The 24,403-nt window shown below is 42.0% G+C and overlaps 1 protein-coding gene across 1 annotated transcript in view; it reads left to right on the top strand.

The window, feature by feature from the left end:
• Positions 1 to 3,858: 3,858 nt before the first annotated feature.
• Positions 3,859 to 24,403, top strand: part of LOC115462641 (tyrosine-protein kinase TXK-like) — a 108,149-nt gene continuing 87,604 nt past the window's right edge. The window contains exon 1 of the mRNA XM_030192638.1: positions 3,859 to 3,925. Coding sequence (XP_030048498.1) covers positions 3,910 to 3,925 — 16 coding nt within the window. The 5' untranslated portion in view covers positions 3,859 to 3,909. The remainder of the gene's footprint in view (positions 3,926 to 24,403) is intronic.

The raw sequence follows: 24,403 nt of genomic DNA, 5'->3' as shown, positions 1-24,403 counted from the left end.
TCTGGTCACCGCATCTCAAAAAAGATATAGTGGAATTAGAAAAGGTACAGAGAAGGGTGACAAAAATAATAAAGGGGATGGGATGACTTGCCTATGAGGAAAGGCTGAAATGGCTAGGGCTCTTCAGCTTGGAGAAAAGACGGCTAAGGGGAGATATGATGGAGGTCTATAATTAATGAGTGGAGCAGAACGGGTAGACGTGAATTGTTTACTCTTTCCAAAAATACTAGGACTAGGGGGCATGCGCTGAAGCTACAAAGTAGTAAATTTAATACAAATTGGAGAAAATCTTTCTTCAGTCAACATGTAATTAAACTCTGGAATTCGTTGCCGGAGAATGTGACAAAGGTGGTTAGCCTAGCAGGGTTTAAAAAAAAGGTCTGAACGGCTTCCTAAAGGAAAAGTCCATAGACCATTATTAAATTGACTTGGGGAAAATCCACTGCTTATTTCTGGGATAATTTGCATAAAATGTATTGAACTTTTTTGGGATATTGCCAGGTATTTGTGACCTGGATTGGCCACTGTTGGAAACAGGATCCCGGGCTTGATGAACCTTTGGTCTGTCCCAGTGTGGCAATACTTATGTACTTATGTAAGAGGGAATATGCTGGCTCTGGCCACTCTTTTGGTGTCTCCCAGCAAAGAGCAGTGTTCAGGGTCAGTTTTCTGAGTTTTTTTTTTTCTCCAGCTTTTGAGTCTGGTAAAAGTTCCTGAGTTGTTAATGGACAGGGCCAGCCAAAGTGCATCTGATCCTAGGTGATTTTAACCAATGTCCTCTCTGTGCCCTCCCCCCTGCAGAGTGGCTCAAGACCCTACCACCCACTGTACTCTACCGTCTCCCCTCACCCCTCCCCATTTAGCCAGCCAGCAGCCTCTTCCTCTCCCCATTTAGCCAGCCAGCAGCCTCTTCCTCTTTCTATCTTGTCTACAGAATCCTGAGTGGTGTAGAACGAATAGAAGTGAATCTATTTTTTTTTCTCTTTCAAAAAGTGCAAAGACTAGGGGACATTCAATGAAGTTACATGGAAATACTTTCAAAACAAATAGGAGGAAATATTTTTTCACTCAGTGAATAGTTAAGCTCTGGAACTCTTTGCTAGAGGATGTAGTAACAGCGGTTAACGTATCTGGGTTTAAAGGGACAAGTTCATAGTCTGTTATTGGGACAGACATAGGGAAGCTACTGCTTGCCCTTGGATTGGTAGTATGTAATGTTGCTACTATGTGGGTTTCTGCCATGTACTTGGATTGGCCTCTATTGAAAGCAGGATACTGAGGTAGGTAGATGTACCATTGGTCTGACCCAGTATGGCTATTCTTATGTTCTTAACCCTCTCCAGATGGACAGCAAATCCACTTCCTTCCATACCTCCCAATCTGGTGGCAAACATCTGCCCTTCCCCTCTCTAAGCCTATATGCCAGCTCCTTCCCCCTGATCCAGAGTCGCCCCCTCCCTCCCTCCCTCCCTCCCCCAGGATCTAGCGTGTCTCCTTCCCTTTCCTACTCTTCTCTCCCCTGGTCCAACATCTCATCTCCCTTCCTTCTTCCCTTGCCCTTACCACCACAGCTACCCTACCTTTTCCTGTACTGAAGCTCAAAAGGGACTTGGCACCTGTGCGGGGCCTTTCAACACAGGTGAGCTCAAACATTCCTTCATCCCTCCCCCTGTCCTTGATGCAGCGGGGGGGGGGGGGGGGGGCAGGTCACAGCAATGTTTGAGCACAGACCACACCATCATTGAGTTCCTTTTGAGCCTGGGCTTGGGAAGAAGTGTGGCTGTGGCAAGGCAAAGGGAAGAGATGCTGGGCGTGGATCAGAGTAGGGAATAGGAGATGAGATAATGCTCTCCTGTAGTTCTGCTGACCCCCAAATGCTGCCGCCTTAGATGGATGCCTATTCTGCCTAGTGGCACTTATACAGTGTGCATCTAGGGTGAGAGAAATGATTAAAAGAGGCAAAATCTTACAAACACCATGCATTGAATAAAATTTCAGTGTGACTTAGTAGTAATAACTTTTGCTGTCACAATTAGATTACTGGTTTATGGTTTATTGACATTTAATAAGATCCAACTTTAGTTTCAAGGCAAATCAAGGCAATTCACAGTAAAATTTAAACAGGTAGAAAGGAACCCCACAAGGTACAGAACAGAGATCATTCATCCAGAGAAACAAACGGCAAGATAGCAGATGGGCTGCAGTACTACTGTCCAATGCAGACCTTCCCCCCCCCCCCCCCAATCACCAGAATTAGTCCCCCTGAAAGACCCCAAAGGCAAGAGTAAAGAAATCTGTCTTTTAAATGAGTTTTGTATTTGCAAAAGGACTGTTTGGATTGAAGAGCCAAGAGGAGAGCATTCCACAGAAAGGGTACTCTTTCTGACTGAGGCTCAGATGCACAAAACTTACTGAGCCAGCAATGTGCTTCTTTTGTTTGTTTTTTTTGTTTACTGGTTCTAGCCAGTTTAGCAAGCACGGATTTCAGCGAGACAAGCACAAAGAAGTTCTGCCGTCTTTTCCTGTCACAGTAGCAGCCAACAAGAATTGTATGCAAAGTTATTTTAATTTATTTGAATGAGCTAATTACTATTCAAATTGCATTCCGAATGATGCACAGAAAGGACCACCTACCTTTAGGATGAAATTATTACAGGTGGTCAGGAGCTGTCATTACATGGCAGCTGCTTTTTGGCAGTGGAGTCAACAGGAGGATCTGAGGGTGAGTGTAGCACTACCACAGTTCAGAGGCCCCTGCTCACATGTGGAAAGAGCCCATGTACAGCATGATAGGCTCTGGGTAGTAGCAGGTCAGGTTTTTCTAGGCGGAAACTGGCACTAGCTCAGTTTTCTCAGCTGCTGCAGCCCCGGCTTGCTGCCGCTGGGCTGAAGAACACTATAGGGAGGACTGACAGCACCTGTTTGGGCTCCTTGGTGTCAGGCACAGGAGACACTTGTGGTCAGACTGCAGTTCCATGCTGCTGCCGGGCAGGGGGAGAGCACATCTGTCCAGAAATCAGTCTTGCTGCTGCCATCATTGCTTTGTAGAGCTTCCTGCACATGAAAAGCGCTTGTGCCGCTGATAAGTTTGGGGGGAAAAAAGCTACATGCAGCTTGTATGCATGCATGAAAGCCATATTAGCATGCACTGCTCTGAGCATGCGCAGAGCAGCCACGTTTGGCGATTGACTGTTCTGCATATGCTCAGCTGACCGGTTGGCTTTCCTCCAACTGTAAAGAACATTAAATGTAAAAAATAAAAGCAGCTTCCTACTAGAATGCTCATTACTGAGTTTTATTAGCAGAATTTCTTAGTTATGCCTGTTTAACCTCAAATTTTAAAGTTGTCGCATTGTCAGTATAGCAAGTTTTAATAAACTACAAACTAAGTGTGCTGCGGAAGCAGAAATCATGATGGAAATAGTACTACACGGCTTGTACCCAAAGAGGCCTTATATGTATCTACTTGTGTGGTGAACAGTTGTATTTAACTATAGTCTTTCCAGCTATGTGACTGAGGAACAGAGTGCAAGGTGGTTAAGTGGTACCACAGGAGTTGGTATCACCAGCATGTGTGGCTTTCTGAGCAAAAAGTGAAGGTCTCTTTCCATTAGCTTTTTCACACTCAGAAACATGGCTTGCCATAGTGGCCACTTCCAGTTTTTGTCTATATATTTTATTAAACAGTGAATGCAGCAGGCCAGACTTACGCAGCCCCACCTTACACTTGTGCTTTGTTAGGTGGTGTGGTGGTTTTTACCTTTCTTTTTTTCATAAACAGGAAAGTAAGGATGTGGTTGGTCTTTGCAGCAGTGTGCCTGTTATTTGTGATGTGACTTTGCCCTTTCTCAGCAATACTGCAGCTGGCAGGTTCAGAGAAGACTGCCTGGGACACACAGAGGAGCACCGATGATTCTTTCTACCTGTAAGTAAGTTGCCTTTTGCATTTGAGCAATCATTTTCTGGCAGCAGCTGATAAATGAGACCGTCTTTTACTAAAGATTAGCTTGAGTTATCTGCAGCAGGGTCCATTTTATTTCTATGGGCCCTTCTGAAGATAACTCAAGCTAATCTTTAGTAAAAGACCCCCTTAGTCACCTGGAGAGGGATTCATAAAAAACAGGGCAGATACCCACTTGTCTCTGTGTATTTTCTGAAAATGCTTTCATTTTTCAACTCTAACTGATCTTCACTGCACTGCACACATGGGCTCAAGCTCATATTGCTATGAGTGTCAGAGAAAATAAGATGCAGAATATAAAAGTGAAAAAATAAACCATACAGGTATGGTAGAACCTTCACTGGAGGGTTTTATAACCTCAGCGGCCTAGAAGGTTTCTTGGGAATACATTTTGTATGCCAAAATACAACCAGTTAAACACAATCAACAGAAGATTTGGGTAGATAGGCCATCTTTTATCCAGCTAATGAATGTTTGAAGATGGAAGATTATTGGAAGGACTTTAGTACACCCTGAAGTTTGCCTGTTTGGATTTAGTCAGTCACCTTTTTCAAATATGAGTTTAAGGCAGTTTTCATATTCTGATATGGTTAGCAGATCTCTTCTCAAGATGGCTTAACAGTCTAAGTTGTACTTAAGGCAGAGCAGGGGAAAGAACTTACCAGAAGCAGGATTTAAACTCAGGTGTCCCTGGTTCTCTGCATTCCTTAACTTAATTCATTATTTTATAGTTAATTGTAGTGTGCTTCTCCAAAACAAAGTGGGAAACAATTAAGCAGAATCCCCTCCTCCTCAGGCACTCCATAGTTAAATCGGATCAATAGGTATAAAAACATCAAACCAAATTAATCTGGAATATGATGATTAATGTATATTAAACCAGTAAGATCAGAAAAAGTGTGATAACCAGTCACCAACAATTTACTTAGCAAAAGCTTTACAAAAAAATAAAAAAATCAAGTTTTAATAGCACAGGTACATTTGAAGAGATTTGACTCAAGCATAACTTTTAATGATATGCAGGCACATAATAGCATAGAGGTCATTTTACTAAGCTGTGGGGAAAAGGGATCCTGCAGTAGTGGCGGGGGCCATTTTACCCACACACCAGGGCCCTTTTTACTGCAGTGGGTAACAAGCTCCTTAAAAAAAATGAGGCAAAAGAATGAAGAGCTAAGTGCTTGAATATTAAACTTTGTATATCTAAATAGAATGCGATAAAGATATATTGCAAGAAGATTGTATGACTGTACGATATATAATAATTTAAAAAGTCACACAAAAAATTGTTAAGAAATTCTGCAAGGAGGTTTTTGGTTTTTTTTTTTTTTTTTTTAAGACCAGTGATATGATTGGAGTCCGAAATATGCGGGCATAAAGATTTTATAGCTTGCTGCCATGGTGGTACATTTGAAGTCTTTATTTTCCTCCTTTTGTAATTTTACGGATGAGAGAGACAATAATATATAGAATATAAGATGTACAAACATTGTTAAACCTTCAGCTTCTAAGACCCTAAATAAAATGGCCATTCAGTAAGATTACGCTTACTGCGTGGCCGTGCGGGGGAGCACTTATCACCACCCATTGAGGTGGCAGTAAGGGCTCCCGTAGTAATTATTATTATTAGCATTTGTATAGAGCTACCAGACGCATGCAGTGCTGAGCACCTGACACAAAGAGACAGTCCCTGCTCAAAAGAGCGTACAATCTAAATATCCAGCAGTAACTGGGCAGGGTGCAGCGTTACTCGATTACCACTGGGTTAGTGCCATGCTATAAAATAAAAAAAAAATTCCGGTGTGCCAGAAATGGTGCACGCTTGAGGCGGAACTACCTCTGGTGGCTGTATTGGGCTGGAGATAATTCCGCATTTGGCTTACTGACGCTTTGTGAAAGGGAATCATAACTGTGCCTGTCACTAAATGCAGTGCCCAAGTTGGGATGTGAGATTTTAGGTGTTCTTTACGTGTCAAAGGGCTAAGCCAAAACTAAAATTTTGAACTTTAAGCAGTAGAAAAAAGGTATCGCCACCTAAATACTTGGGTCGCCCCATTTGCTTCCTCTGAGATCTCTATCATTGTGTCGTTCCAGAAGGCCTTTGCTAGCCCAGTGACTGGACAGTGCCCCCTCTCAGGCACATCCTTAATGCCACTCACTTTCTGACAGGAACTTCTCTGCCCTGTCTTGAGAACCTCATTCCCATGATGCTCTGACAAATGGGGAATCTGACCCTGTACATTAAATTATATTACATCGAAGTCTTCTAGCCCGTGTATACCTAAATAGTTCAATGAGGGTAACAAAAAAGAAACTAGAGCATCCTCTCAGTGGCCCTGCCGAAGCAACATAACCAGTGTACTCGAACGTAACTTACAAATTAGCAAACAAGAGCCGAGGGCACACCACATTAATGTTGGGCTACAAACTTGGCAAATAAAAACGTCTTCAGATAGTTCCTAACCTGGCAATAATCTCTAACTGATCAATGGTAATGCATTCCATAACAAGTCGGCCTGATAAGACAAAGATGAATTAATTAATTGTGGATTCTCTGATGGGGCTGGGAGGGGCCTGGATAAAGAATTCTCAACTTAAGGCCCCATAAGTGCACCGATGATTCTTTCTACCTGTAAGTTGTCTCTTGCATTTAAGCAACCATTTTCTGGTCACCTGAAGCGCAATTCATAAAAACCAGAATAGACCAAGAATACTATAATGCTTCTGTATCACTTCATTGTGCGACCTCACCTTGAGTATTACATTCAGTTCTGGTTGCCATATCTCAAAAAAGATATAGCGGAATTAGAAAAGGTTCAAAGAAGAGTGACCAAAATGATAAAGGGGATGGAACTCCTTTCATATGAGGAAAGGCTAAAGAGGTTAGGGCTCATCAGCTTGGAAAAGAGATGGTTAAGGAAAGATATGATTGAGGACTACAAAATCCTGAGTGGTATAGAATGCGTAAAAGTGAATCGATTTTTTTTTTTTAACTCTTTCAAAAAGTAGAAAGACTAGGGGACACTCATGGAAGTTACATGGAAATATTTTTTTAAACAAAAAAGAAGGAATATGTTTTCACTCAACGAATCATTAAGCTCTGGATCTCATTGCCACCTAAATGGAGAGCATCACACTGGTGAAGTTGGAACTAATCCTGTAGTCAGGGCCAGCCCACCAGAGGATGCAATATCCTTTTGCACCGAGGATGTGTCTCCAGGAGCTTCTGCCCAGGAGGAAAGGGTTAGGACGGCTGTTAATGATTCGATTATTAGGCCTGTAGATAGCTGGGTGGCTGGTGGACGTGAGGATCACCTGGTGACTTGCCTGCTTGGTGCAAAGGTGGCAGACCTCGTGTCACCTAGATAGGATTTTAGATAGTGCTGGGGAGGAGACAGCTGTCTTGGTAGATGTAGGTACCAATGACATAGGACAGGGCTAGGGAACTCCGGTCCTTGAGAGCCGCAGGCAGGTCAGGTTTTCAGGATATCCACAATAAATATGCAGGAGATAGATTTGCATACCATGGAGGCAGTGCTTGCAAATCTATCTCCTGTATATTCAATGTGGATATCCTGAAAACCTGACCTGCCTGCGGCTCTCGAGGACCGGAGTTGCCTACCCCTGACATAGGAAAATGTTGGAGAGAGGTTCTGGAAGCCAAACTGCATAGAAAAACGTCTTAAAAATGTGTTGCTAAAATAGCGATTTGGACATTTTTTGCAAGAAAACCATCATCTGCCGCTTTGTGCCATTTTTTGAACATTTTTCTCTTTCAAAAATGAGACCTTAAATCTATTTTGAGTAGAGGGGAACAGTTTACTTTGCTCCAGTTTGATATCTCTGCAGTGTTTGATGCAATCAATCACTCATTGTTGCTTAGACTTAGGGCCCTGTTTACTAAGCAGCATTATGGTCACGTTAGCGTTTTTAGTCCACACTAATTAGCACACGCTAAAAACTAAGTCGCCCATAGGAACATATTGGCGACTCTAGCATTTAGCATGCTCTAAAAACGCTAGCGTGGCTTAGTAAAGAGAGCCCTTAGTGAATTAGGGATAACAGGTGCAGTACTGACTTTGTTCAAACAATTTCTAAGTAAAACAACATATTGTGCGAGAAGAAAGAATTCAATGTCATCTCGATAGAACTCAGGTTGTGGGTACCACAGTGTTCACCGCCCTCATTTAAAGTCTACTTCGGCTATTTGGCTGAATTATTTTCAGAGTTAGGGGTTACAGTTTTATCTTATGCAAATGATATTTTTTTACCAAACCAAGTCCAGTTTTACAAAGTTTGAAGATACTTTAACTTCTTTAAGACATCATATTTTGCTTATAGATAATTGGACAAATAAACATTGTTTGAAGTTGAACAGAGAACAAAAAAAAAAACGTATGGTTTGCGGACTTTGCAAATATTCTGAAAAAAGAACTTGGACTATCTTCTGGTGAGAATTTGAAAATAGAGGATCTTTCTAAAGTTCTTGGGATCATTCTAGACTCTTATTTGTTCTTTGAGAGACAAATTAATGCATTAACAAAAATATTTTATAGACTACGACTTTGAGCTCTTCAGTAAATTCACAAAACTGTAGAATTATGACACAAGAAATTCTTCTTCCACAACTAATTACTGCAAATTCTTTATATTGCAGTATTTCAACCAAACTTCAGAAAAAGTTGCAATTGTTACAGACACTGCTAGATTAATATTTAGCAAATGTAAGCTTGACAGTGCTGCTCCATTTCTGACAGATATCCGTTGGTTATCTGTTAATAAACTTATTAAGTTTAAGTTGGCTTGTTTAGTTTTTAAATCAATTTATGGCCAAAATTCAGAGGAAGTACTGACTTTGTTGCTATCCCATATTATAGACATAATTCTGGTTTTCTTTGAACAGGATACCCTTCACTTAGGAATATCTGTTTAAAGTATGTTGTTGATCGCTCATTCCCGTTTCAAGGTGCAAGAATTTGGAACACTTTGCCTTGTGAACTAAGACAAATTCCATCCTACCTATGTTTTACCTATATTTGTTATAACGGGATTATTTATGAATTTGCTCTTGATTAACAAAAAAAACAAAAAGGCACACAACTGCTTACAAAACAGTAGATGTAAAACAACAAAGCAGAGGAATCAAATGTATTTATTGGAACAATACCCGACGTGGCCACGTTTCGCCCTCAGGCTGCGTCAGGGGTATAAACTATCGAAAGTGTATGTAAATATATCATACACACTAGTAGTTCCAAAAATCTAGTTCCATTTATCTGCTACTTCCAACTGAACTGATATACATCCCTCAGATGGTGAGGTCCTTATCTGAGTGTTAACCATTATGAATCCTATGTGGAATGTGGGCAGTATACAAAACATAGACTAGAATAAAAAAACACAAATGTAATTTGGCTTCTTAATTGGCTCTTCCTGTATGTCTATTTTTGTAAAATCTGCAGCTTAAGCTTATACACAGATAAATGTTGGCAACTTGGCACATGTGCAAAACTGCCCTTTTTAAAAATGTGGTTGTTTAGAAATGGCTGTCTTCGATGGATGTACTACACAATATACACAAACTCTTGCATGCATTTACACATATTTTACAAGAGGCTCCACTTTCAGTGAGCCTTTTTTGAAATAATAAAGAATGTTTAAATGTCCTAGCTTGGACATCCCTTTTCTGACTAGATGCCCTATACAAAGTCTGTCTTCACACCTAACTCTACCTGGTGTTGACAATATGCAGAGGAATTTGATCTGGTAACAAAGCATTTACTTGGATACATTTCCCATAATGAAAACCATCCTCCCCTCACTGTCCACAGCACACATGCTCTTTCACAACACATAAAGTACTTTCAGCCAAGGAAAACACAGGTGAGGGAGGTAATGTATGCTCAGGGGAGTTCAGTCTGAAAGTTGTTAACTTTAAATTATTACATAGGGCAATAGTAAGTCACCCTATTACCCAGCAGGCAATAGTTACATTGGGAACTGGATGTGCTGCAGAGACCGCCTTTGCTGGGACAGTCTCAGTGCATGTTTTAATATAGTTGAGGTGAGAGTCTGCTGAGACGGGGGTATACCGAGATCCCACAAGGAAACAACAGCAAAAACAGAGAAGTGGGAAATAGACCAGGCAATCCAGAGACAAATAAGGAGACTTCAGTCGATTATGAACAATTTATTGGTGAAGACGCAACACAGTACCATGTTTCGGCTGATAGCCTGCATCAGGAGTCTTTAAATAAAATGCAACACCATCAAATGGTCAATAACCGTAAATTCAAGAAAAAGGAACAATGTGGTCTTTAAAAAGATCTTTAAGTGAAAAATGCGTGAGTGTATAATTGACTGAAGTCTCCTCATTTGTCTCTGGATTTGCCTGGTCTATTTCCTGCTTTGTTTTTGCTTAACATAGTTGATAAAGGCATACTACTACTATTAATCATTTCTATAGCGCTACCAGACATATGCAGTGCTGAACACATTATATGCAGGTACTTTCTCTGTCCCTAGAGGGCTCACAATCTAAGTTTTAGTACCTGGGGCAATGGAGGGTTAAGTGACTTGTCCAAGGTCACAAGGAGCTGCAGTGGGAATGAACCCAGGTTGCCAGGATCAAAGCCCGCTGCACTAACCAGTTGCCATTCCTCCACTCCACAAGCATCTACCCTTCCTTGGAGTTGTGCAAGCTAAGGCAATGTTGATGTCTCTTTGTAAAAAGAAAAAGCAAAGCATTTTTTGCTTCTACTTATTCATCTACCAGCCTGTCAATAGATAAAAATCTGGTGAAAATGATAAACTCAAAAGGATATTTAGAGTTGGGGGGGTGGGGGGGGGGTTTCCACAGAAATGTTTGTATTCAGAAATGAAGTCCTATTTAGCAGACTGTATCATGAAACTGCCACGAGAAGGTGAAAGGCGATAGTATAGAATGTGTGTGGGGGCAAGGTACAGTCACTTTCTCAAGTAGTGTATTTGCCTAGCTCAGGAAATTTAGATTTCCTGGAACACCTTGCTTTGGTGGTGGTGCAGAAAATGTCTAGAAATATTTGCTTTGGCTACATGACTTCCTGCATTAATACAGAAATCTGTTCATATACTGCAGAGAAATCCAGAAAATAAAGCAAAATGGTCTTAACTGCATGAAGATATACTGGTCAAGGGCCTAAATTTTTCAAATGTGCATCAGCTACATAGTTTTAAAAAGTGATAGAAAAGAGAACAAAGTGGTCAATGTAGGAAAGCTGATGCAGAAAGCTTCCTGCGTGGCTACCTAGGGTGTGAGGATGTTGTAATGCTGTTGTATCACTCCATGGTGCGACCGCACCTTGAGTATTGTGTACAATTCTGGTCGCCGCATCTCAAGAAAGATATAGTAGAATTGGAAAAGGTGCAGCGAAGGGCAACTAAAATGGTAGCGGGGATGGGACGACTTCCCTATGAAGAAAGACTAAAAAGGCTAGGGCTTTTCAGCTTGGAGAAGAGACGGCTGAGGGGAGACATGATAGAGGTATATAAAATAATGAGTGGAATGGAACAGGTGGATGTGAAGCGTCTGTTCACGCTTTCCAAAAATACTAGGACTAGGGGGCATGCGATGAAACTACAGTGTAGTAAATTTAAAACAAATAGGAGAAAATATTTCTTCACCCAACGCATAATTAAACTCTGGAATTCGTTGCCGGAGAACGTGGTGAAGGCGGTTAGCTTAGCAGAGTTTAAAATGGGGTTAGACAGTTTCCTAAAGGACAAGTCCACAAACCACTACTAAATGGACTTGGGAAAAATCCACAATTCCAGGAATAACATGTATAGAATGTTTGTACGTTTGGGAAGCTTGCCAGGTGCCCTTGGCCTGGATTGGCCACTGTCGTGGACAGGATGCTGGGCTCAATGGACCCTTGGTCTTTCCCAGTGTGGCATTACTTATGTACTTATGTACAATACAGAAACCCCCATATACTATATATGGTGCCTTAAGCTGTGCCCACTCATTTGGCCATGTGGCCAAATTGCACGCACAACTTAATTGATTAACAAGCCAATCAGTGCTGATAATTGGTACTTTTCTATCTACACTTCTTCCCTTGGTTCATTAATCTCATCCCATGGCTTTTCCTACCATTTCTATGCTGATGACTCCCAAATCTACCTTTCTACTCCTGATATTTCACCTTGCATCCAAACCAAAGTTTCAGCGTGCTTGTCTGACATTGCTGTCTGGATGTCTCAACGCCACCTGAAATTAAATATGACCAAAACCGAGCTTCTCATTTTCCCCCCCAAACCCACCTCCCCGCTCCCCCCGTTTTCTATTTCTGTTGATGGCTCTCTCATTCTCCCTGTCTCCTCAGCTCGAAACCTTGGGGTCATCTTTGACTCTTCTCTCTCCTTCTCTGCTCATATCCAGCAGATTGCCAAGACCTGTCGTTTCTTTCTTTACAACATCCATAAAATCCGCCCCTTTCTTCCCGAGCACTCTACCAAAACCCTCATCCACACCCTTGTCACCTCTCGTTTAGACTACTGCAATCTGCTTTTTGCTGGCCTCCCACTTAGTCACCTCTCCAGTCGGTTCAAAACTCTGCTGCCCGTCTCATCTTCCGCCAGGGTCGCTTTACTCATACTACTCCTGTCCTCAAGACCCTTCACTGGCTCCCTATCCGTTTTCGCATCCTGTTCAAACTTCTTCTACTAACCTATAAATGTACTCACTCTGCTGCTCCCCAGTATCTCTCCACACTCGTCCTTCCCTACACCCCTTCCCATGCACTGCGCTCCATGGATAAATCCTTCTGATCTGTTCCCTTCTCCACTACTACCAACTCCAGACTTCGCGCCTTCTGTCTCGCTGCATCCTACGCCTGGAATAAACTTCCTGAGCCCCTACGTCTTGCCCCATCCTTGGCCACCTTTAAATCTAGACTGAAAGCCCACCTCTTTAACATTGCTTTTGACTCGTAACCACTCGCCTCCACCTACCCTCCTCTCTTCCTTCCCGTTCACATTAATTGATTTGATTTGCTTACTTTATTTATTTTTTGTCTATTAGATTGTAAGCTCTTTGAGCAGGGATTGTCTTTCTTCTATGTTTGTGCAGCGCTGCGTATGCCTTGTAGCGCTATAGAAATGCTAAATAGTAGTAGTAGTAGTAGTAGCAGCAGCACTAATTGGCTTTAATTACAATTAACATGCACAACTTTCTAGGCATATTCTATAATGCGGTGCATTTAATTTCCAGTGCACACAGTTGAAAAGGGGGCATGGCCATGAGTGTAATGGGCAGGTTATGGGCATTTAAAAAAACTATGCGCACTATTATAGAATACACCCGATCTGCGCCTAACTTAGGTGAAGTTATTTAGGCCTAGTTTTAAGTGGCCTGAATGGGTGCACCTAAATTTTATTTATTTATTTACTATATTTGTACCCCACATTTTCCAACCTAGTAGTAGGTTCAATGTGGCTTACAGTTAAATTAAGGGAAAACAGGTTGCATGTTTAGGAGCCATGTAGATTCTGATTACGGAGTGTTGAACAGTTATCTGCTTGACTAAGTGAGTCCGTTGGAGAGGAATGTTCTGAAGAAGTGGGCTTTCAGGTGTTTTCTGAATTGCATGAACTTTAGGTCTTTTGGTAGAGAGTTCCAGATTTTGGTGCAGACATATGTGAAGCTTGTGTATGTGGTTTTGTATTTCAGTTCTGGGGAAGTGGAGGGTAAGGTAGGATCTTGTGCTCTTGGTTGCATTGCATAATGGTAGGATTATTAGGTTGGTCATGTAATACAGGGAGAAGCCTAAAATTATTTTATGGGCCAGTGTACAGATCTTGAAGGATATGTATGCTTTGATAGTTAGCCAGTGTAGGTTTTGGAGTAGTGGTCTCGCTCTTTCAAATCAGTTTTTTGCCATATTTGAGTCTTGCTACTGTGTTTTGAGCAGTTTGTCATTTCTTTAAGGTTTGTTCCTTACATCCTATGTAGATTCCATTACAATAGTCTGCATGGGCAAGGACCATGGTTTGGACGAGAGTACTGAAAACATCCCATGGAAAATAATTTTTTATATGTTTTGAGTTTCCACATCATGTGGAACATTTTCTTTGTAGTGTTTCCTACCCAGTTGTCGAAGGATAAGTCATGATGTATGGTAATTCCTAGGATCTTCAGATCGTCTGATATAGGGATAGTTGTTCCCATAGCATTGATGATTGTAAAGCATTTGGTATGTCTATTTAACTTTTCCTTTTCACTTAATTTTGTTGGTTTTCATTTTAAAAATGTTATGAGAAGTAATTTTTTTATGTCAGAACAGGAACTATAGGAGCCACCTAGATTTAGCTGGTAAGAATGCACAAAAATGTTGGCATTCTAGTCAATTACATGCATATATGAACACATACACGCACTAGTGAGCAATTTCTGGCTAAGTGCTATTCTGTAACTATGTGACAGTATTCAATGGCACGTTCATATGGGTGGAATTTGGTTGGTACATGGGTGGGATGCACATTTACATACAGTTATATGCATAGATGATAAAATACTATAATCTACATGTGTTCTTTCCACCATAATCTACGTTCTATGGCTGGTATAAGTGCTCTTGTCTAAAATATACATGGGTGTTTGACCTATATTAAAAAAAATAGAATAAGTACCTACTTTTCTTTATAGATTAGGATCCAAATAGGTGCATTTTTGTTGCCTAAAATAGGCACTCCTTTATAGAATTACCCTCAAGAGGTACAGTTTTTATTTTATGTACACTGCCTTAACAATACTATTTGAAAGGCAGTTAAATATAAGTACACTAATCTCTAAAACAAACTACATGTGCTTATATCAGGGGCAAAAGAATGGGTCACCATATGCAATAAGCTTAATGCGGTCTACCATGCACATAGAGATATAGAGGACATCAAAAGAAAATGGAGGCTGCTGAAGAGCTTTGTGGGGCGCAAGGTTGGTGAAGACACTGAACCTCGCCACTATGGAGCGCTTGGTGTGCATTTTGTACTGTTGCCACGTGCGGTGCTAGACATTTTCCCCTGCAGGCATCAAAAGGACACCAGGGACATTGTGGGGACCTTACGGACCCTATGTACTTGCCCTATGGGGGCAGGGCATGGTGGTGAGGGCTTGTATGGGCCGTTTTCAGCTTCATGGGCATCCTTGGGTATGCTTCTCTATGTATATGTTTCACATTGCAATATTTTGAGACATTGCCATTCATGTGCCATATGTTTTTGACATGCTTGATCATGTGGTAGAGATATGTCAATCTTACTATAAGTTTGTAAGTACAGCCCTGCGTTTGTGAAATATGTCACAGGCGCTAGACCAGGGGTGGGCAACCTTGGTCCTCGAGGGCTACAACCCAGTTGGGTTTTCAGAATTTCCCCAATGTATATGCATGAGATCTATTTGCATACAATGGAGTCAGCTTGGAGGACGGTTACTAAAATGATCAGTGGCCTTTGTCATAAAGTGTATGGGGAAAGATTTAAAGATCACAACAATAAAATCCAACTCTAATAACATGTCAAATACCTTAAATCAAGCAATTTTCAATGTTCTAGAGCTCTATAAGGAGGAAAAGACCTCAGAGTTCCAGTTAAAACAATTTCAACTGTATCAATGACTTAAAAATGACAATCACTTCATAGGTCAAAGACCTCCTCAAAAATCAGAATATATATCTTCTGATGTCTCTGGCTCTTGTTGAGGGTTCCCTGGTGGTTTGTGGGGTGCAGGAGTGATCCCCAGTTGTCCCTGCTCTATTGGAATCTGGGTTCAAAATCGCATCTCTGACGCCTACTGATAGTCTTGCAGTACTTCCTCTAGGGTCACAAATAAGGGTTTGAGCGGGGGAGGGGCCTGGTATTTCATTGGTCTTTGCACCTTCCTTTTATGCTAGCAATTATGCATGTCTCTGGGCAGTTTTAAAAGCTGACATTGACAATGTTTTACCAACACATGCATTCTCCTTCTGAAAAAGGGAACACGTCTATATTTTGAACCACTGGACCCACACACCACACTATTCCATGTCGCCAACCATACCCCCTTGAAATCTCTCTGTGGTGTGGATCTCCATGTGTAGAGTTTTAAAATTGCTATTTACCTATACTAGCTGTCATTTACACTGGAGATGCTTTAAAAATATTATCCATAATGTGTCTCAGTCTCTTGAGATTTATAGTTTCTGATATTTAGAAAACAATTCAAGACTCAAAGCTGGTTTATTTAGTTTTGGATTCTTTCTTTAGTGGAACTTATTTTGACAGGCAAAATGGTTTTCAAGCAGGTGTGAGAAAGCAACACTTGCCACACCAGGATGTATAAATACAAAACTGAAAGTCATTATTTTCCTACACTCCAGATAAAGAAAAGGTGTGAATCTGGTGTCATACTTTCCAGTTTTTTTAAATAACTTCTTGTTTCAAAGAAGGCTTTGTGTTTGGAACATTTCCTTTACTTTGCATAATATTGTCACTGGAAAAATGTCCGCCTCCCCCAAACTTGCTGGTGCTAACACATGGTTGTCCCCAGTGCTTTTTTTTTTCCAAAAAAAAAAAGGTGCCGGTACTCATTATGGGCAGGGTCACCACATATGGCTCCACCCCTATGATAGCCACACCCACATTAGCCACACCCCTTATACCATCCGTGGCGCATATAAACAGACATCATTGAAAATATTATACTAGTATAGGAGAAAAAAATAATGTGATTTTTTTCATCAGAAATCATTTCTGTAAGCTGTTACAGCTCCAGTATACCCAGTGCAAAATAAGACAGCAGATGTAAATTCTCAAATTGGACATATTTCAAACACTAAAATGAAAATAAAATGATTTTTTCTACCTTTGTTGTCTGGTGACTTTGTTTTTCTATCCATCCCAGTCTCTGATTCTGTTGCTCTCTATCTGTTCCCTTAACTCCATTTCCAGAGCTTCCTTTCCATTTATTTCTTTACTTTCCTCCTTTCTTCTTCATTTCTTGCCATACATCCATAAGTAAAAGCTGGGTCCTCCTCCATGGAATTGACTGGAGGAGGTATAACGTGGATCCAGCTTTTGCCTATTTTCTCCATCCATGTGCAGTTTTTCTCCTTTCTTCTCTTTCCCTCATCTCCATCCATGTGCATCTTCTTTTTTCTTTCCACCCCTCCAGCCATGTCCAGCACTTCTCCTCTTTCCTTCCCTCCACCTATGTCCAGCACTTCTCCTCTTTCCTTCCCTCCACCTATGTCCAACATTTCTCCTCTCTTCCCTGCCCTGTATCCATATAAAGCAATAATTCTTTCTCCCCTCTCCTCCACCCAAGTCCAGCATTTCTCCTCTCTCCCCGCCAACTCCTCCATTCATCCATGTCCAGCAATTCTCCTCTGTCCCCTGCCCTCCCTTCCCATCCCTGTCCAGCGATTCTCATCTCTCCCCTGCCCTCCCCTCTCATCCATGTCCAGCGATTCTCCTCTTTTCCATGCCCAGCAATTCTCCTCTCTCCCCTGCCCTCCCCTCCCATCCATGTCCAGTAATTCTCTCTTCCCTGCCCTCCCCTCCATGTCCAGCGATTCTCCTCTCTCCCATGCCCTCTCCTCCCCTCTCATCCATGTCCAGCGATTCTCCTCTCTCCCCTGCCCTCCCCTCTTATCCATGTCCAGCGATTCTCCTCTCTCCCCTGCCCTCCCCTCTTATCCATGTCCAGCGATTCTCCTCTCTCCCCTGCCCTCCCCTCTCATCCATGTCCAGCGATTCTCCTCTCTCCCCTGCCCTCCCCTCTTATCCATGTCCAGCGATTCTCCTCTCTCCCCTGCCCTCCCCTCTCATCCATGTCCAGCGATTCTCCTCTCTCCCCTGCCCTCCCCTCTCATCCATGTCCAGCGATTCTCCTCTCTCCCCTGCCCTCCCCTCTCATCCATGTCCAGCGATTCTCCTCTCTCCCCTGCCCTCCCCTCCCATCCATGTCCAGCGATTCTCCTCTCTCCCCTGCCCTCCCCTCTCCCATGTCCAGCGATTCTTCTTCCAGCCCGTCCTCCTTCTCCATTGCCTGCCAGTGTCGGACTCAGCAGAATGGTGCAGGCAACGATTGAAAGAGACTGTCAGTGTCGGAGCTTCCCTCTGCGAGTCCCGCCTATGCGGAAACAGGATGTTGAAACAACATAGGCGGGACTCGCAGAGGGAAGCTCCGATGCTGACAGCCTCTTTCAATCGCTGCCTGCACCGTTCGCGCTGCTGAGTCTTTAAAAAAAAAAAAGTAAGTAGGGGACTGAGAGGAGGTGCAGGACTCGCCAGGGGGTCGCTGGGGGGGGGGGGGGGCAAAAAAAGGTGCCGGTATGCCGTACCATTGCGTACCGGCACAAAAAAGCACTGGTTGTCCCTAAATTCTTTACAGGTTGTTTCAAAGTATGGAAACTTCTCAGTGCCTACAGACCACAATTCTGAACAGAACAACTGAAACACAGACACTTCTTTATTGCATATCAGACTCCTGGAGGGCAGTTTTCAAAACTCTGCAGGCCACAGGTGCATTGAAAATTGGTACAAAATCAATGGGCAAAAAGGGATAGAATGTGTATACTTTGTTTGAAAATAACCCAATGAAAAAGCAAATGCAGAAATTTGCACCTGCCTTTTTGGGTAATTTTCTGAGTAAAACAAAGCATCCATTATTTAGCCCCAGCCTGGGAGCTTCTCCACAAAAATGGGAGTAAAAGTATGTACCCTGTGAAACACATTTCATGGGCCATTTTCAAGTCGACTATTTACCCATATAAATAGCCATTTGCATGGGTGACTAGCTTTTGAAAATTGTTCTACTGAATCCTTTGCCTAAAACTTTGAAAGCTCTCTTTCGGCTTTTCTTTTTGGCTAAGATGAAAAAAGTACAAGTCTGAGTCAGAAATTGAGGACGGCTGGGTGTCTGATACTGAGATTCAGGGCTTTTTTTTCAGGGGGTAGTAGGGGATTCTGAGTATTGGCACCTTTTCCATTACATGCTAAAATTGACCCATGGTCCCCATGTATTAGTGAGCAATCCCAGGCTCTGCACACCAATGTTCCCTCCATAGATTCTGTGACTGGTTACTGTGGGGCACAACACGTGCCAGTACTCAAATGTCAGGCTATTCTTCAAGGGTGGGGTGATCACTGAGGGGCCCTTTTACTAAGCTGCGCCAAAATGGAGTTACTGCCTGGCTACTGCATGGCTCTTGCGGTAATTTCATTTTTGGCGCACGTCCCAAAAATAATTTTTATTTTCGGATGCACGTATCGGACATGCGCCAAGTGGCATTTGATGTGCGTAGGTCATTACCACCTGAGACTTTATCGCTAGGTCAATGGCTGGTAAGGTGTGAGACCCAAAATGGAAGCGCAGCAATTTTCATTTTGCTGCACGTCCATTTTTGGCAAAAATTTTAAAAAGGCAATTTTTTTTGCAGATGCACTGAAAAATGATTCTACATGCACCCAAAACACACGCCTACACTACCGCAGGCCATCACTACCACAGGCCATTTTTCAGTGCACCTTAGTAATAGGACCCCTCGGTGATCCCCCCCCCCCCCATGGAACAATAGCTGGTTATTTGAGTACTGGCACATTTCTGCTAGAGAAAATGCACAGCTAAGAATAAAACTCATAAAAAATATTTGTGAACAAAGCTAATTCTACTAGAAATAAGCATTCAGAGATTATCAAATATTACATGGACTTTAAAATCCTCATGGAGGAATCTTGCTCTTTATTTATTAGAACTTTCAAATACAGATTCACAGAATAAATGAAGCAGAGGTGAATAATACATCACATAACACTAATGAAATTAGAATTTACTTCTAAACAAATAACTTGAAATAATTCATCTCAGCTGCACATCACAAAAGGGAAGAGGACAATATAGAGAAAATAAATCAAGAAACTTTGCATAGTAACCTACGGCACAAACTGCGGTATAAGAATCCTACCTGGCCCTCCCTTCCACTCAAAAAAAACCCCCCAACCACTCTCACAGGATACAAAGCAAGTCAGAACAGGAAACCATCTGTCATGAGAGAACTTTATCTTTAAGAAAAGTTTTCCAACTGTACTTGGTGAAAGGTAAACTTATTTGCACAGTAGCAAATGACACATTTTCAGAGTAATTTCAAAAGGAAAGTTGTCCATGTAATGAGCACCCTCTTTTTCAGTTGAAGGATGGATTTCTTCTTCAACTAAGTAGCTTTAGCCAAGTCTGGAAGTATTCTTACCTTCTATCCACAAAATAATATTCCTAAAGCATAATTTTTTAAAAACAAAACTGATTAAAACCTGAGCATAAAAAACCCACCAGTGTGGCGATGCCATTTCAGGAAGACTACTGAAAAGCAACATTCACCAAGAAGACTATCCCCCCATCTCCTCCACTCCCTAATTTTATCCCTCGTGACAAATAATACATTTATTTATTTATTTGTTACATTTATACCCCGCATTTTCCCACCTATTTGCAGGTTCAGTGTGGCTTACAAAGTACCGTAAAGGCGTTTGCCATTTCAGTTGATAACAAATACAAGATTGTGTTGTGGTCAAATGAGATAGAGGTGAATCAGGTGTCGAGGGGAAAGAGGATAGTAAATTGTCCAGTATGATTTTTGATTATGTTGTGTTGCTGGGTGTGGGAATTTATGTTGGATCATTGGGATAAGCTTTTTTGAAGAGGTGGGTTTTTAATGACTTCCTACCCACCCCCCTCCTCCCACCCTGTCAGACTGTCATAGTAATGCTTGAATGTTTTCACTTATATACACTGTCAGCTAGCACATTTGCTTATTTCCGATCTGAGGAAGAAGGGCAACCTTCGAAAGCTAATCAAGAAATGTATTAAGTTATGTCCAATAAAAAAGGTATCATCTTATTTTCTTTTCCATGTTTTATTTTGTTTGATTTCTATTGATAACCTTAAGAGTGGACTAACACGGCTACCACACTCCTCTACTAATGACTTCCTGAAATTTAGATGGTCATGTATTGTGTTCACTGCATAAGGGAGTCCATTCCATAGTTGTGCGCTTATGTAATAGAAGCTAGATGCATAAGTTGTTTTGTATTATAGCCCTTTGCAGTTTGGGTAATGTAGGTTTAGGTATGATCGTGCTGATCCGAGTCTGTTTCTGGTTGGTAGATCTATTAGGTCTGTATCCTGGGACTACGCCGTAGATGATTTTGGGGACCAATGGGCATATTTTGAAGATGATCTGTTCTTTGATTGGGAGCCAGTGCAGCTTTTCTCGAAGGGGTTTAGTGCTTTTGAATCATGTTTTACCATATATATTAGTCTGGCTGCTGTGTTTTGGGGCGGTCTGGAGTTTTTTTGTGAGTTGTTTTTTACATCCCGCATAGATTCCGTTGCAGTAATCTGCATGGCTGAGGACCATTGATTGTGTTAGTTTATGAAAGGTATCCCTCGGGAAGAAAGGTTTTATTCGTTTGAGTTTCCACATTGAGTAGAACATTTTCTTTATTACGGTTTTTACTTGACTCTTGAGAGTGAGGTTGCGGTTGATTGTGACTCCGAGTATTTTTAGGCTGTCTGAGATAGGGAGTGCATGTCCTGGGGTGTTTATGGTTGCGGGTTTGAAGTTATGTTGAGATGAGAGGATAAGGCAGTGTGTTTTTTCAGTGTTCAGTTTCACTTGGAATGAGTTTGCCCAAGAGTCCATGATGTTCAGGCCATCATTGATTTCATTAGTTACTTCAGTCAAGTCATGTCTGAAGAGAATGAAGATTGTAACATCATCTGCATAGATGAATGGGCTAAGGCCTCGATTGGATAAGGACTTTACCAGTGGGATCCTCATCATGTTGAAGAGTATTGGTGATAATGGTGATCCTTGAGGTACTCCACAGTCTGCTTTCCACGGTGGAGACACCAACCCCCGGATTCTATATTGCGTGTCTAGAGATCGGTGCCAAAATCTAAGCATATTCTATAATAACACACATAACTTAATTGGCTTAACAAGCTAATCAGTGTTGATAACAGCTCTTAACAAGCAATAATGAGCACTAATTGGCAATAATTAGAATTTACACACACAACTTGCTAAGTGTGTTCTGCAATGCAGTGTGCCTAACTTCGAACATGCGCAGGCAAAAAGCAGCAGGGTTATAGGCAGGGAAATGAGTGTTTCGTGGGTGTTCCAAAATTTACATGCATCGTTATAGAATATGGCCCAGTGCACCTAAATCTGCGTGCTGGGATTTATGCCACATTTTTAAAAGAACATAAGAGTTGTCATACTGTGTCAAATCAATGGTCCATCTAGTCCAGTATCCTGTTTTCCAAACAGTGGCCAAGCCAGGTCACAAGTACCTGGCAGAAACCCAAATCCTGGCAACATTCTATGCTACAAATCCCAGGGCAACTAGTTGCTTTCCCATATCTGTCTCTTAATACCAGACTATGGACTTTTTCTCCAGGAACTTGTCCAAACCTTTTTTTAAACACAGATATGCTAACTGCTGTTACCACATCCTCCGGCAAAGAGTTCCAGAGCTTAACAAATCGTTGAGTGATTACCGTATTTTTCGGACTATAAGACGCACCTAGGTTTTAGAGGAGGGAAATAGGAAAAATTTTTTTTTTCCTTTTTCCCTCCTCTAAAACCTAGGTGCTCCGGTGCGTCTTGTCCGAGTTCGGGATCGCCCTCCCCTACTCACGTCAGCGATGTTCCCTGGTGGTCTAGTGACGTCGGGGCAGGAAAGAGCCCCCTCTTTTCTGCCCAGCGCGCTGCTCTCCGTCCTCCTCCGTCCTCCTGTATGCTGCCTGACTGCCTCGGCGAGATTCAAAATGGCCGCCGAGACTCTCGGCGGCCATTTTGAATCTCGCCGAGACCGTCAGGCAGCATACAGGAGGACGGAGAGCAGCGCGCTGGGCAGAAAAGAGGGGGCTCTTTCCTGCCCCGACGTCACTAGACCACCAGGGAACATCGCTGACGTGAGTAGGGGAGGGCGATCCCGAACTCGGGGGGGAGGGCGATCCGGAATCGCTACCTTCGGACTATAAGACGCACCCCCCATTTTCCTCCCAAATTTTGGGGGAAAAAAGTGCGTCTTATAGTCCGAAAAATACGGTACCACATCCTCCAGCAAATAGTTCCAGAGCTTAACTAGTCGCTGAGTGAAAAAAATATTTCCTCCTATTTGTTTGTGTAAATGGAGGCATGTAGTTATAGGGCTGAGATCTCAACTAAATGTATTCTATATACAACACCTAAATCTAGGCACCACTTATAGAACTTAGTCAGCACTGATTTCCACACTGATTTTTTTTAGGTGCCAAATATAGAATCTCCCCCAAATCCCTTCAATATTAGTTATTTTCAAATTATCCCTCAAGTACGTTTTGCACAATTCTACGGGAGTCAGAAGTCTTAATGAAATTCAGGAGTCTCAGAATTTTAATTGAGTTAGCCTCTATCTTTTTGCCCAGGACTAAACTGTCTTTATACGAATTGCCCCTGTAACTTAAAGCTAGGTCACTTGATTTCTGAGGGTTGTCACTTGTTGTTCCACATTCCATAGTCTATTATCATGGCCTCCAATGTGGCCACAGCCGTCTTAGTATGTTTAGAAATCCTTTTAATCCTGAAGAGTATGTTTGTTTACTACTACTACTACTATTTAGCATTTCTATAGCGCTACAAGGCCTACGCAGCGCTGCACAAACATAGAAGAAAGACAGTCCTTGCTCAAAGAGCTTACAATCTAATAGACAAAAAAATAAATAAAGTAAGCAAGTCAAATCAATTAATGTGAACGGGAAAGAAGAGAGGAGGGTAGATGGAGGCGAGTGGTTACAAGTCAAAAGCAATGTTAAAGAGGTGGGCTTTCAGTCTAGATTTAAAGGTGGCCAAGGATGGGGCAAGACGTTAGTGACTCAGGAAGTTTATTCCAGGCGTAGGGTGCAGCGAGACAGAAGGCGCGAAGTCTGGAGTTGGCAGTAGTGGAGAAGGGGACAGATGAGAAGGATTTATCCATGGAGCGGTACTAAAACTTGATTCCCCACTCTAAAACAGAAGGTAACTAAGTGGAATTAAGCAGGATAAAAACATGTAAGAATGCTGGCTTTCTGTGTCAGTGGGGAAAGGGGTCGGGAGAAAGACTTGCCACTAGAGCTCAGAGTAATATTAAGCTCCATAGGGGATTGATTTGATCCTTCCTCTTTGGTCACACTCTCTGGATGGATGGTGTACAGATGACACCAAATGGTTAACTATCAGGCCATGGACCACTTGAGGCTTCACTTATGGCTTATGGCTTATGGTTTATTACACTTAATAAACCGCCCTTTCCGCTTTCAGCAACGCCTAGTTTATTATACTTTTTTCAAAATAAAACACAGACTTAACTTAAGCAGTGGAGTTAGCCCAGCAGTATTCAGGA

Source organism: Microcaecilia unicolor, chromosome 2 (genome assembly GCF_901765095.1).
Source record: "Microcaecilia unicolor chromosome 2, aMicUni1.1, whole genome shotgun sequence".
In the NCBI taxonomy this organism is placed as follows: Eukaryota; Metazoa; Chordata; class Amphibia; order Gymnophiona; family Siphonopidae; genus Microcaecilia; species Microcaecilia unicolor.
The sequence above is the reverse complement of the archived record's forward strand: the minus strand, read 5'-3'. Positions and strand labels throughout refer to the sequence as shown.